At 44.5% G+C, this 14,703-nt stretch overlaps 1 protein-coding gene across 1 annotated transcript in view; it reads left to right on the forward strand.

Annotated features, from left to right (window-relative positions):
- FRAS1 (Fraser extracellular matrix complex subunit 1) overlaps positions 1 to 14,703 on the forward strand; it is a 548,508-nt gene that overhangs the window by 456,429 nt on the left and 77,376 nt on the right. Inside the window, exons 49-52 of the mRNA XM_058193082.1 lie at positions 1,902 to 2,129; positions 3,541 to 3,654; positions 11,049 to 11,199; positions 13,342 to 13,501. Of these exons, the coding sequence (XP_058049065.1) occupies positions 1,902 to 2,129; positions 3,541 to 3,654; positions 11,049 to 11,199; positions 13,342 to 13,501 (653 nt within the window). The remainder of the gene's footprint in view (positions 1 to 1,901; positions 2,130 to 3,540; positions 3,655 to 11,048; positions 11,200 to 13,341; positions 13,502 to 14,703) is intronic.

Here is a 14,703-nt window from a genome sequence, read left to right on the forward strand (position 1 = left end):
TTCTTATTCGGAGACATCTGAGGCAGCAACTGCACTTCCTCAAGTGCTGAGTTTCATAAATTCCTCGCGCGTGAAAAACTAAAGACTACTGGAGGCTACGGAGAACTGGATACGATGAGATCTAGGGTTTGTCTGCAGAGAAGCAGTGACAGAAGTGATACCATGACTTGGATCCGGGGTGTCAAAACTCGATTTCATTCAGGGTTGTGTTTGACCTTGGGGGGGTCCGGGGTGTGTGTGGCCATGGTGGCGTGGCCAGGTCAACATCACTCATGGTGGGGGGTGTCTATGGCGACCAGAGCCCTCTGCCAGAGAAAACGGGCTCCGGATCTCCGTTTTCGGTTGTGACAGCCTCCTGGAATAATCTGCCAGCAAAAATAGAGCTGTGGGGGGGCATGCTCCATTTTTGCTGGCACAGGCACTATTGCTGTTTCCAGTCCGGTCCTGCGAGCTAGACTGAAGCATCCCGCGGGCCGTATTCAGCCCCCCCGACTTAGATTATATGGTTTCTTGAGACGGATTTAAGGATTAGATCTCTTTGTTTGGATTCTTTGGCAGGAATTACAGGTACTCTTCAACTTACGATCACAGTTGAGCCCAAAATTTCTGTCGCCAAGTGAGACACTTAAGTGAGTTTTGCCCCATTCGACAACCTTCCTTGTCACAGGTGTTAAGTGAATCACTGCTATTGTTAAGTTAGTAACGTGGTTAAGTTAGTAACATGGCTTCCCTGTTGACTTTGCTTGGCCGGACAATCACAAAAAGTGATTACACAACCCCAGGACACATCCTAAATATATGCCAACTGCAAAGCATCCAAATTTTGATCACGTAACCATGGGGATTCTGCAACAGTCATCAGTGTGAAAAATGGTCGTAAGTCACTGTTTTGAATGCCTTTGTAACTTTTTAAACAGTCACTAAGCGAATGGTTGTAAGTTGAATTTCTTTTAACTGCCTCTTGATGGTCACATTTACATATTATGTTGAACTAAAGGCTAGCCTATCCCATTACATACAGTTTAGCAGGATTGATAAGCTATTTGGCTCCCGCATCTTCCAGAATAAGGTTCTCGCAGAGTCTTCTTTAACAAGATTTATTGAGCCGGAAATGATGCACTTACAGTCACAGAATAAATTCAGCATCTGTATTATTTCTCAGACAGAATGAATTGATGCCCTGAATCATCTTAGTGTAGAACAGGGGTGTTAAACGTGTCTCGTCATGGAGTTGGCACATGACATATCACGAATTTTTTCCCCCTTTGCTCCTTTGCGTGGCCAGCGCGTGGCTGCGAGTTTGACACCCATGGTGTAGAAGTTTCTTGAAGAATTGCTTTCCAGTGAAGTGGTCAGGTGGGCCTCTCTGCAGACTGTGGTGAACCTTAGAGCTGTCAATTTACTAGACCATCTCCTGAGTCTTTATCCATCTGTGAACTAACCATCATAATCAGTGGTGGGATTCAAATAATTTAACAACCGGTTCTCTGCCCTAATGACCAGCTGGGTGAGCGTGGCCATGGTGGGCATGGCCAGGAGGTGTGACAGGCAGCACTCGTCCTCCTGCATCCCCCTGGGAGCGAAAACGGGCCACGGGGGAGGACACGTCACCTCCCCGGTACCCCATTTTCGGCCTAGTAGGCCTCCCTGCAGCCTCCTGGGAGCGAAAATGGGCTGTGGGGGCACCACACACACACGTGCCCTGTTTTGGGCCTAGAAGGAATCCCTGCACTTACCTGGGAGCCAAAATGGGGCACGCTGGAACTCCTGGAAGGGGTGGGGAGGGGAGGGGCCACCCAGCAATTTAACTACTGGTTTGACCGAACCGGCTGAATCCCACCACTGATCATAATGTGATGGAAACTCTTGTTTTCTCCTCACACATTTTGTTCTGTACGCAGGCCAAGTCTGTTACCTTTAGCATTGTGCAGCCCCCACGCCATGGCCAGCTGGAGCGCACCCATGATGGACATCATTACCAACAGGCCCATGCCTTTTCCATGGAGGACGTCTTCCAGAACCGAATCAGTTACAGCCACGACGGAAGCAATTTTTTAGAAGACCGTTTCACTTTCACGGTGTCCGATGGAACCAATCCCTTTTTTGTGGTGGCAAAGGAGGGGAAAGAGGTCAGTGGGGTAGCCAAAGGTCTCTACCCCAGAATCTGACTTTCACGTACATGGTACAATTTCTCACGGCTTGCGGCTGTTCGGATAGTAGGCCTAGAAATCCAACCTCAGTTTTCTCTACCTAGCCCTTGCGTGCAGAAAGCTAACAGGCTTTTGCTCCCTGACATGGAACAGCAGTGGAAAAGAGACCAAGGATAGGTCATAGCCAGCTCTCGTAGTAAATTACTGCGGCTCAGTCTTTTATAGCTGTAAATATGTGATGGGATTTATTAATCTGGGTTCCCAGGAGAGAAAGGGGGAGGGGGAAATTCTAGAGGAATAAGAAGCAGCTCAGTTCAAATAGTTTGAGTGAGAGAAAGAGGATGAAGACAGCCCCTTCCCTAATAGTTTTCTGAGAATATGCTTGTGTAGAGTGCTTTAGTCTGGCAATATTCTCCTGTATTGTTCTGTCCTGTCCTGTCCTGCTCTGCTCTTCTCCGCTCTACATCACATATCTCTATTATTCTCTTTTCTTCTCACATCTATCCATTATTCTGTTCTGTTCTGTTGTGTTCTGCTCTACATCACATATATCCAGGGGTGGGATTCTACTGGTTCGGACCGGTTCGGGCGAACCTGTAACTCCAATAATCAGCTGGGAGTGAACCGTTTTGCTCCAATGATCCGAGTGGATTGCCGCACCTCAGCTGTGTTACTCCCAGCAGTAATGAAGAAGGTAAATTTTCGTAAAACTGCGCGCACACTGGCAAAGCGTGCGATCAATGATCTAGTTGTTAAACTGGCAGGATCCCACCACTGCATATATATCTATTATTCTCTTTTCTTCTCACATCTATCCATTCTTCTGTTCTGCTCTGCTCTGCTCTGCTCTTCTGCTCTGCTGTATCCTACCCTACCCTATTTTCCCGCCTTTATTACTTTTATAAACAACTCAAGATGACGAACATATCTAATACTCCTTCCTCCTCCTCCTCCTCCTCCTTTTTTCCCCACAACAATCCTGTGAGGTGGGTTGGACTGAGAGAGAGAGAGTAACTAGCCCAAAGACATCCAGCCAGCTTTCATGCCTAAGGCAGGATTAGAACTCACCATCTCCTGGCTTCTGACTTGATGCCTTAACCATTAGACCAAACTGTCTAATTTGTATTTCCTACAAATCTGTTTGAAAGTATCACAGCATGTTTCTCTTGGGTTTTTGGGCCTGATAAAATTGCACATAGCATCCGTATTTTCTTTAAGGAGCTGTCTGACATATTAAATAACTTAAAAGAGAAGTGAAAACCCATTTGTATATTTTGAAATACTGTTTTGGGTGACTTGACACAAAAGAACAGAAGGGCATTTGTCCAGTATGGTAGATTCTGTACCATGGCAGAAACAAATGTTCTGAATATATATATATATTTTTCAGATTGTGACTGCTGTACCTCAGTGGTTCAGAGTAGAAATTCTCCCTGTGGATGATGGGACTCCAAGAGTTGTCACTAATTTAGGTCTTCAATGGTTGGAATATATGAATGGCAAGGTGAGTTTTTATGTCTTGATTTGTTTCCAAATTAGGAAACTCTGTCCCTTTTAACTTGCAAAAAAATAGGAAGATGAAGAACTAGAAAGAAATACCATTTTTGATTCTATGCAGCTATGGATGTTTCTGGCAGACCCCTTGCTCATCTAAAGCAGGATGTGTTTAAATTATGGTTAATTATCATTAAACCACAACAGTGAGATTTACACAATACATTCTATTATAAGCCATGATTTACACATGAATTACCATATTTTTCAGATTATAAGGCGCACTGGAGTATAAGACACATCTAGATTTCGAAGACGAAAACAAGAAAAAAATAATTTTTGGCCTCCGCGCGTCCGGTTTTTGCCATCCCCAGCCCCCAGGAGCACTCTGCAGGCCTCCCAAACCTTCTGTGCTTCCCGCTTTTGTGAAAAACGGGCCCATTTTTGGCCTCCAAAACCCCCCCACGCGTCCTGTTTTTGCCCTCCCTGGCTCCCAGGAACACTCTGCCTCCCAAACCCTTCATGTGTCCCATTGTTGGTGAAAATGGGCCTGATTTTGGCGAAAATGGGACATGCGAGGTGTGTAGGTCCGGAGGCCAAAAAAGGGCCATATTTGGTGTATAAGACGCACAGACATTTCCACCCATTTTTATGTGGGGGGGAGTGCATCTTAAAGTCCGAAAAATAGGGTATATCAACTCCATCCTTCAATGAATTGAATGGGAAAAAAATCATGCACATTTTTGCTTTCAGCCTACTTGGGAGGTGTTCTGAGAACTATAAACTGAATCAACAAGCAAAAGTAAATAAATGAAGTTTATTTATTATATTATGTATATATCATCCTGTTCTCTATGACACTAGGGAGTATATAAATGATATACACGTAGCCCTCAACATACAACCATAACACCTGACAACAACTATTCTTAAAAGCACACCCTTCTCTCGCACAATTTTAGAGTCTGCAGAGCCTGTGCTCTCACCTCACCTCCAGTATTAGTGCAAGGGGGGCAGTGCAGTGATGGGTTGCCCCCGGTTCGGACTGGTTCTATAGAACCGGTAGTAAAACTGGCAGGAGGCTCCACCCATTGACCCAAACATCATCTCTGCTTGCGTGTACACGCGGGCACAATGCAAACCAGTAGTAAAGATAAGTAGAACCCATCCCTGGGGGGCAGTGATCTTGTGCAGCCTCTGGAGCCTCCGAAAATTAAGTTCATTTTATTTTTACTTCATTTTTGCAATTGTTTGACGTTTGTTTATACAATACACAGCATCAAACACGATTGGACTGTATTTGCCAGCAAAGTCAAGTTACCAATAAAGGAGAATATTGGTAGCTCGGGTCTGACCAGAGGGGTCCTTGGTGCTCTCTAAGCTTGCTTATATTCTTGCAAAGGTTTCATTACCCAACTCATCAGTGCTAGTTGAAGACTATGCGATGATATTAAAAATAGATGTGTCCTCTTCGCTGATGACGTAAAATTATTTAACACCACTGACGATCCTGTTGCCTTACAAAGCAACCTTGACCATGTGTCAGAATGGTCGCGCATTTGGCAACTGATAAATACTCTGTCCTACACATTGGCAATAAAAATCAGAACACCAAATACAAGTTGGGTGGAAACGACCTCGTAGACAACCCTCATTCTGTCAAGGACCTAGGAGTACTCATCTCAAACGATCTAAGCCCCAGAGCTCATTGTAACAGCATTGCCAAAAAGGCATTAAGAATTGTTAACCTAATCTTGCGAAGCTTCTTCTCCAGTAACTTTGAACTGCTAACTAGGGCATTCAAAACCTTTGCCAGACCAATTCTCAAATACAGCCCATCTGCCTGGAATCCACACTGTATATCAGACATTAATACAAGTGAACGGGTCCAGAGGTATTTCACAAGAAGAGTCCTCCACTCCTCTACTCACAATAGAATCCCTTATGCCACCAGGCTTGAAATTTTGGATAATCTGGAACTGCACCGCCTGCGCTCCGATCTAAGCATAGTACACAAAATTGTCTGCTGCAGCATCTTACCTGTCAACGACTTCTTCAGCTTCAACCACAATCATACACGGGCAAACGATCGATACAAACTCAAGGTAAACCGCTCAAACTTGATTGAAGAAAATATGACTTTGGCAACAGAGTGGTTAACGCCTGGAATGCCCTACCTGACTCGGTTGTTGCAGCCTCTAACGCATACAGCTTCAACCTTAAACTGTCTACTGTGGACCTCACTCCATTCCTAAGAGGTCTGAAAGGAGGCGTGCATAAGTGCACCAGCGTGCCTACCATCCCTGTCCTTCTGTCCCCATTTATTCATACTCATTTCCTTCATTCATGTCCATGTTCATATTCACACCTGCTATCTTATACTATGTTTGACAAACTAATAACTAAATAAAACAAGCAAGCTCAGAGAGCACCAGGGACCCTCTCCAAAGTCAACTTCAGCATTTTCTGAATATTTGACGTGCAAAGCCCGAAGATGTTCTCATCACTGCTCTGGGACAACAGCATAGCTAAATATTCCTGGCTACAATTGACCACACAAAAAAAGATTGAGTGAAGTTCGCCTGTCTGGAACCCGCACTGCATATTGGACATTAATACAATTGAATGTGTCCAGAAATATTTCACAAGAAGAGTCCTCCATTCCTCCGCTCGCAACAAAATCCCTTATGCCACCAGACTTGAAATTTTGGGCTTAGAAAACTTAGAACTACGCCACCTTCGGTATGACCTGAGCATAGCTCATAAAATTATCTGCTACAATGTCCTACCTGTCAATGACTACTTCAGCTTCAACCACAACAATACACGAGCACACAATAGATACAAACTTAAGGTGAACTGCTCCAAACTCGATTGCAGAAAATATGACTTCAGCAACAGAGTGCTCAATGCCTGGAATCCACACTGTATATCAGACATTAATACAATTGAACGGGGCCAGAGGTATTTCACAAGAAGAGTCCTCCACTCCTCTACTCACAGTAGAATCCCTTATGCCACCAGGCTTGAGATTTTGGATTGGATAATCTGGAACTGCACCGCCTGCGGTCCGATCTAAGCATAGTACACAAAATTGTCTGCTGCAACATCTTACTTGTCAACGACTTCTTCAGCTTCAACCACAATCATACACGGGCAAACAATCGATACAAACTCAAGGTAAACCGCTCCAAACTCGATTGCAGAAAATATGACTTCGGCAACAGAGTGGTTAACGCCCGGAATGCCCTACCTGACTCGGTTGTTGCAGCCTCTAACGCATACAGCTTCAACCTTAAACTGTCTACTGTGGACCTCACTCCATTCCTAAGAGGTCTGAAAGGAGGCGTGCATAAGTGCACCAGCGTGCCTACCATCCCTGTTCTTCTGTCCCCATTTATTCACACTCATTTCCTTCATTCATGTCCATGTTCATATTCACACCTGCTATCTTATACTATGTTTGACAAACTAATAAATAAATAAAACAAGCAAGCTCAGAGAGCACCAGGGACCCCCTCCAAAGTCAACTTCAGCATTTTCTGAATATTTGACGTGCAAAGCCCGAAGGTGTTCTCATCACTGCTCTGGGACAACAGCATAGCTAAATATTCCTGGCTACAATTGACCACACAAAAAAAGATAGAGTGAAGTTCGCCTGTCTGGAACCCGCACTGCATATTGGACATTAATACAATTGAATGTGTCCTGAAATATTTCACAAGAAGAGTCCTCCATTCCTCCGCTCGCAACAAAATCCCTTATGCCACCAGACTTGAAATTTTGGGCTTAGAAAACTTAGAACTACGCCACCTTCGGTATGACCTGAGCATAGCTCATAAAATTATCTGCTACAATGTCCTACCTGTCAATGACTACTTCAGCTTCAACCACAACAATACACGAGCACACAATAGATACAAACTTAAGGTGAACTGCTCCAAACTCGATTGCAGAAAATATGACTTCAGCAACAGAGTGCTCAATGCCTGGAATGCACTTACCTGACTCTATGGTTTCATCCCCAAACCCCCAAAACTTCAAACTTAGACTGTCTACTGTTGACCTCACCCCATTCCTAAGAGGTCTGTAAGGGGCATGCATAAGAGCGCCAGCGTGCCTACCGTCCCTGTCCTAATGTTCCCTTTAATGGTATTCATTTTATATATTCAATTCATGTCTATACTTATACATATTATCTAATGCGTACTCGACAAATAAATAAATAAATAAATAAAATTTACAAAATAAAGTTGTCCAAGCAAAAGGCTGGATGGTGTATTTTTGTGAGTGTGCCCCTCCTTTCACTGCTGCCAGCTGCTGTGATGAATGGAATAGACCTTGGCTGTTTGTTACATCAGCAGTTGTGGCGAAACTAAGCAATCCATCTTAAACTGTAAGGCTAAAGTTCCTAATAACACCGGTGATGCTCTCGTTCCATAGGCTGTGGGCCGTGATGTCTTATTCCTAGCTAATAGCATTTTCATTCCTTAAGTGGGGAGCTCTGATGGATTAATTGCTGTGATTAATCAAGTGGTGCTTCCATCACCCAGTGAAAAGGCCGAGAAATGGAAACAGATTTTAATTGCCAGCTGAGTAGGGTGCTCAAACACAACACACATTTCAACAGCGGGAAGAGAGACAAATGAGGATGCAAGTGACTTTTAAAGACTTTTGCACAGATTGCTTTCGGAAGGTCTGAAGTGTGCCTTGGGAATCACTGCTTTGGTATCTAGCAATAGCAACAGCACTTATACGCCGCTTCATAGTGCTTTTACAGCCCCCTCTAAGCGGTTTACGGAGTCAGCCTCTTGCCCCCAACAATCTGGGTCCTCATTTTACCGACCTTGGAAGGATGGAAGGCTGAGTCAACTTGAGCCCAGTGAGATTTAAAATGCCAGATTGCAGGCAGCCGGCAGGCAGCAGAAGGAGTCTGCAGTACTGCACTCTAACCACTGCCACTGTGGCTCATGACATGTCTCATCTATCAGGTTTCGCACTAAGGACTCAGATGTAAGAGAATAAAGGCAATAGCACAACACCAGAAGATCTGAAAAGGTTGAAGAGAGCCAGGGTGGTTCAAGGATGAAGGGGTTGTTGTAGAACAAGGATGATTAAGGTTCAAATCGAGCCTAGGCCAGGAAAGCTCATGGGTGGCTTTGGCCCAATTATTCTCTCTTAGGCCAACCTACTCCACCAGGTTGTTGTGAGGATACAATGAAATATGTAAGCCTGATGGCTTGGAGAAAACAATGGAACGACTTGCCTCCAGAAGTTGTGAATGCTCCAACACTGGAAATTTTTAAGAAGATGTTGGATAACCGTTTGTCTGAAGTGGTTATAGGGTTTCCTGCCTAAGCAGGGGGTTGGACTAGAAGACCTCCGAGGTCCCTTCCAACTCTGTTATTCTATTCTATTCTATTCTATTCTATTCTACTCTACTCTACTCTAGTCTACTCTACTCTATTCTACTCTAATACATAGTGTTTAAAAGAGTGGTGTGGTGGCCCAGAGGTGGAGCTCTTGCCTCACAATCAGGAGACTGTGAGTTCGATCCCAGGTAGAGGCAGCTATTTCTCTCTCTGGGCACACTGAAAATGTATCTGCTGAACAAAACTCCACATTGGCAACAGGAAGGGCATCAGGCCAGTAAACACTCTGCTAGCTCCATTCAGTTGCCCAGACTCCACTCTGCAAGCCATTATGGGGTCATTAAAAGAAGATGATATATAGTGTTTAAAAGGTGAAATCTTTTTCCCCTGTGCAATCTCTCTGCTTAATTTCCACAACACTGTCAAACTATCTAGTAAGGCTGCATTCTGTGATTATTCTCATCTTTCCTATTACTTATCTCCTTATCTTCTTATGACTAAAACTTTGTTGCTTGTATCTTACGATTTATATTGTTTACTTAGTATTCCAGTATGATTTATGTTGATTGCTTATTTAGTATCCTATGAACATCGCTAAATGTTGTATCTTACGATTTATGCTGAATGTATTTCTATGATGACTATGATCATGAGTTGTCACTTATTGCTTGTATGTACACTGAGAGCTTATGCACCGCAGACAAATTTCTTGTGTTGTTAAGTGAATCATTACAGTTCTTAAGTTAGTAACACAGTTGTTAAGTGAATCTGGTTCCCCAGGGACTTTGCTTGTCAGAAGGTTGTAAAAGGCGATCACACGACCCCAGGACAATTGCAACCACCACAAATATGAACCAGTTGCCAAGCATTTGAATTTTGATCACATGACCATGGGGATTCTGCAATGGTCATAAGTGTGAATAAGTGTTGTGTCTCGTCCAATCTCACCTCAGCCGGGGTCTTCTTATCTGCTTCCGAACACGGAGGAATGTTCTAGTATGCCTCCCGGCCCCAGCCCTGGCTCCATGCCCAGACAGGCTGAAGAGGAAGAAATACCTCCAGCCCCCAGCTCTGGCTCCATGCCCAGGCAAACGGAGCAACTAGACCCCTCCCCCTCCTCCACAGCATGTGAGCCTGAGGGAGGTCAATTGCCAACAGCTGCAGACTGGAGTGACCCTCGCGTCAGAAGACTTGATAGGCGGAGGCAACAGAAGGAAGGGAGGGGCAGGCCTGGATAAGTGCTGAGTCATGGAGCCACACCCCATGGCCTATATAAAGGATCTGCTTTCTGGCATTCTCTGAGTCAGGCAAAGTCTAAACATATCTTGCTGAAGTCACTTTCTGGTCTCCTGCCTGCCCTGAGGACTTTGCTAGGACTTTGGGAGAGCTGCAGAGGCACACCTGATTCGGATTTCCCTGACCCAGCCGTCAGCGAAGGAGTGGGGCACGACAATAAGTGTGAAGTCAGTTTTTTCAGTGCCATTGTTACTTCGAAGAATCACTAAACGGACTGTTGTAAGTTGAGAACTACCTGTACAGAGCAAGCCCCTTGTGTGTGAATGTGGGCTAAGGCAGGGGTCAGCAACCTGAGGCTCTGGAGCCGCATGTGGCTCTTTCATCCCTCCCTGTCGCTGGTCAGCGCTACAATTTTGAGAGGAGCTCCCGGTTAGGGAGGGGAAAAGCATGGCGTGCCAGGAGGAGACTCTATGGCAAGGGGCGGGTTTTCCAGTTGGCTCCACAATTGATGGGCCTTTTGGTTAGGACAGGGAGAGGAAAAAGGACACCACCCTAGGAGGAGACTTTATGGTGGGGGAACCGGACTTCCGATCAGCTCCAGAATAGAACAGAGGGCTTCCGGTTAGGACCTTTGTGGCTCTTTGAGGGTTTAAGGTTGCCGACCCCTGGGCTAGGGATTATGGTACTTGTAATTCAAAAATGTATGAGGTACCAGATGGGAAAGAAATGTGTTAGTAGGATTTTCATTTTTAAATCTCAGGGTTTACAAGCTCTTCTTCTCTGGTTTCCCATCTAGCCAAAAAACCTCATCACTAAGAAGGAGCTGTTGACTATGGACCCTGATACAGAAGACAACCTCCTGATCTATGAAATAACAACGGGGCCCAAATATGGTTACGTGGAGAGGAAATTGCAGCCAGGAACGATGGTGACTACCTTTACGCAAGGTATAAGCAGTGGTGGGATTCAGCCAGTTCGCACCTATTCGGGAGAACCGATTGTTAACTTTCTAAGCAGTTTGGAGAACTGGTTGTTGGAAGAAATCTCATTTTGTTTTTTTCCACTTTACAGGGCTAATCCTGTAAGGAAGGCAGGAAGGAAATATTCTGGTGTTGTTTCTAGCCTCATCTTTATTGCCCTGCTTACAGAAACTGCCTCTCTGGTTAACCCTTATTACATTGTAACAGCTAAGGTGAAGCGCCCATCAACATGAGTGACATTGAGTTGGCCACACCCACACAGTCACATGACCACCGAGCCATGCCTACCCAGCTGCTCATTAGGGCAGAGAACCGGTTGTTAAATTATTTGAATCCCACCACTAGGTATAAGCCAGGTTGGCATTTGGTCTTTGGTGTTGTGCCTTCTTACCGTGGGTAGTCAGAGGTGGGCTTCACATAATTTAACAACCGGTTCGCCTAGTGCAGAACCGAAAATATGCTTGCACGTGGCTTCAAACACACGCCGATTTCTTGTGTGCGGCTTCCCGCACACCTTCTTGGGCAGCCACAGTGAGTAGAGCAGGCAGGGCACAGAAATCAGCTGGGCTGCATGGGCGGGGCAAGCGAGTCAGAGAGTGAGATATACAGGACGGGATAGCGCTGGGGTAAGTGGGCGGGCCCAGCCGGTGGGCGGAACTACCGGTTCGCCTGAACCGGTCAGAACCAGCAGCAGCCCACCTCTGAGTGTAGTCCTTTTCTCTTGGAGGAATGGAAGGAGATGCTGAATGAACCTGGAAAATACCGAGAAGATTGAACATGTCCCATCAATTTTGTTGGCAACAAACCCACCCAGGGAAAAATAGCAAAGCAGAACTCTGAATCTGAAAATCAGGGAAAATGTCTGTGGAGATTTTCATTCATCCAGGTCTTTTTTTCCAAAAGACAACTGGACTTCCTTGATTTTTCCTTTGAAAGTGCTTCACTTCTCATCCAAGAAGCTTCTTTCGAGAAGATTCAGAACTGCAGAAGCTGCTTGGATGAGAAGCGAAACATCTCCGAGGACATAAACAATCAGGGAAGACAGCCAAAGAAAACATTTTTGTGTTCAAGTTGGTTGCTGTCACTGATTGTAATCCCACCTAACCAGTGAGTCATGGTTTATTTAACCATAATGGCTGGACCAAGCCACAGATGGAGGGGATTGTGTACCATGCTAAACTATAACCACGCACATATGTGCTAGTCGTTCCCGACTCAAGGGGGCGGTGCTCATCTCCGTTTCAAAACCGAAAAGCCAGCACTATCTGAAGACGTCTCCGTGGTCATGTGGCTGGCATGACTAAAAGGTGCACAGAATGCTGTTCCTACCCCACCAAAGGTGGTCCCTATTTTTCTACTTGCATTTTTTACGTGCTTTCGAACTGCTAGGTTGGCAGAAGCTGGGACAAGTAACAGGAGCTCACCCCATTACACGGCACTAGGGATTCGAACCGCTGAACTGCCGACCTTTTGATCGACAAGCTCAGCGTCTTACCCACTGAGCTACCATGTCCCTCTAATATTCTTAGATTCAGAGAAAAGAAGAAACATTTCCCTTCCATATCAAGGTTCAATTTACACAATTCTTCTCTAATCCCAGTACTTGCTTTTCTATGGTGCTGTGGTTCTTGTCTGGTGCCTTCTTCCTGTTTTTTTCTTCTTCTTCTAAAGTTCTAAAGTATCTTTTCTGAGTGACCAGTATTCTGAGTGTGGCCAAATAGATCCTTAGAAAATAATTAAAATATGCTCAGTTTGATTTTCCCTTTCCTAATGATGCACAAAATAAAGTTTGCTTTTATGGGTTGCTTGCTTAAGTCATAAGCAATTTCATTGAATGCTGCACCCCTAAGAACCTTATTTATTTGGTCATCTTCAGTTGAGGCTTCATTAGGCTCTAGAGGAAATGAATACTGTTCCCCAGCATGGATCATTTTATAAAACGTTGCATTGATAGGCTGAGATATGGTGAAATCATTTTTGAGCAACAGGGATTGTTCTGTATCCAGAAATTAGGTTAGCATGGAGGCTATTATCATGGTTTGCAAAAGAATGTAAAAAAAAAAAGATCTTTAATTCCTGGAGTAATTTGTTGAAGTCTTTATCTAACAGAGGACGTGAATTTGGGATTGATCCAGTATGTGCTACATGAAGAGAATATTCAAAGGACGGAAGATAGTTTTCAGTTTCTGGTGAAGGACAGCAAGCCCAGCATTGTCGCTGATAATATCTTCCATATTCAGTGGTCTGTTATCAGCTTTCAACATATGAGGTACCCCACTTACCAGCTTTTTCTGAATACAATGCAGGAATGTAATTATTCAGCCATTTGACGGAAATGTTACTGTTACGATGCCATAGCATCAGTGGTGGGATTCAGCTGGTTCACACCGGTTCAGCTGAACCGGTTGTTAAATTACCACCACCACGCCTGCTATCAAAGTGGATCCTGGACGCTGCGGTGCAATGGAGAAACAAGCAACGAAGCGGCTGGCATGAGGGAAGGAGAAGGCCGATTTCCCTCTTTTTCCTCCTTGCTCCTCCTCCTTCCCTTGTGCCGGCTGCTCCATTGCCTATTTCTCCATTGCAGTGCCCAGGATCCACTTTGATAGCGGGCGGTGAATAGGGGGGTTTAATTTAACAACCGGTTCACCCAGAGTCAGATTGGCCATCGTGAGAAGTTCGTCCCACCTGTGCAATGGAGCTGGAGGACGGGGATGGCCCACACCTCCCACGACAGCCAACTTGACCCTGTCCGAATCGGTTGTTCAATTATTTGAATCCCACCACTGCATAGCATGTTTATTGTCAGCAGCTAGCAAATATTCCTTCTTTCTTACTGATGGTGGCTTTAATGTACCTTATTTCAGAAAAATTAATACTTTAAATAAACACACATGGGAAAAAAATCACCTTGAAGTGAAATAAAAACTTCTGTGATATCATGTGATACGGTTTGTTTTATGCTGTTGCTAGAAGGCAAAGATGCTGGAAATAACAGAATAACATAGTTGGAAGGGACCTTGGAGGTCTTCTAGCCTAACCCCCTTCTCAAGCAGGAGACTATACCACTTCAGACAAATGGTTATCCAACATCTTTTTAAAAACTTCCAGTGTTGGAGCACCCATAACTTCTGAAGGCAAACCGTTCCACTGATTAATTGTTCTCTTTACTGTCAGGAAATTTCTCCTCAGTTTGAGGTTGCTTCTCTCCTTGATTAGTTTCCATCCATTGCTTCTTGTCCTACCCTCAGGTGCTTTGGAGAATAGCTTGACCTCCTCTTCTTTATGGCAGATCCTTAGATATTGGAATATTACTATAACGTCACCTCTAGTCCTTCACTTCATTAAATTAGACAAGAAAGTGACAAGGAACCACAAACATCTTTTTTTTTGTAAAAGTTTTTATTTTTTAAAGATAAACAAACATACATCTTATGTAGGACAAAAGAAATGCAAGTGGACCATGGATGA

Source organism: Ahaetulla prasina, chromosome 8 (assembly GCF_028640845.1).
Source record: "Ahaetulla prasina isolate Xishuangbanna chromosome 8, ASM2864084v1, whole genome shotgun sequence".
In the NCBI taxonomy this organism is placed as follows: Eukaryota; Metazoa; Chordata; class Lepidosauria; order Squamata; family Colubridae; genus Ahaetulla; species Ahaetulla prasina.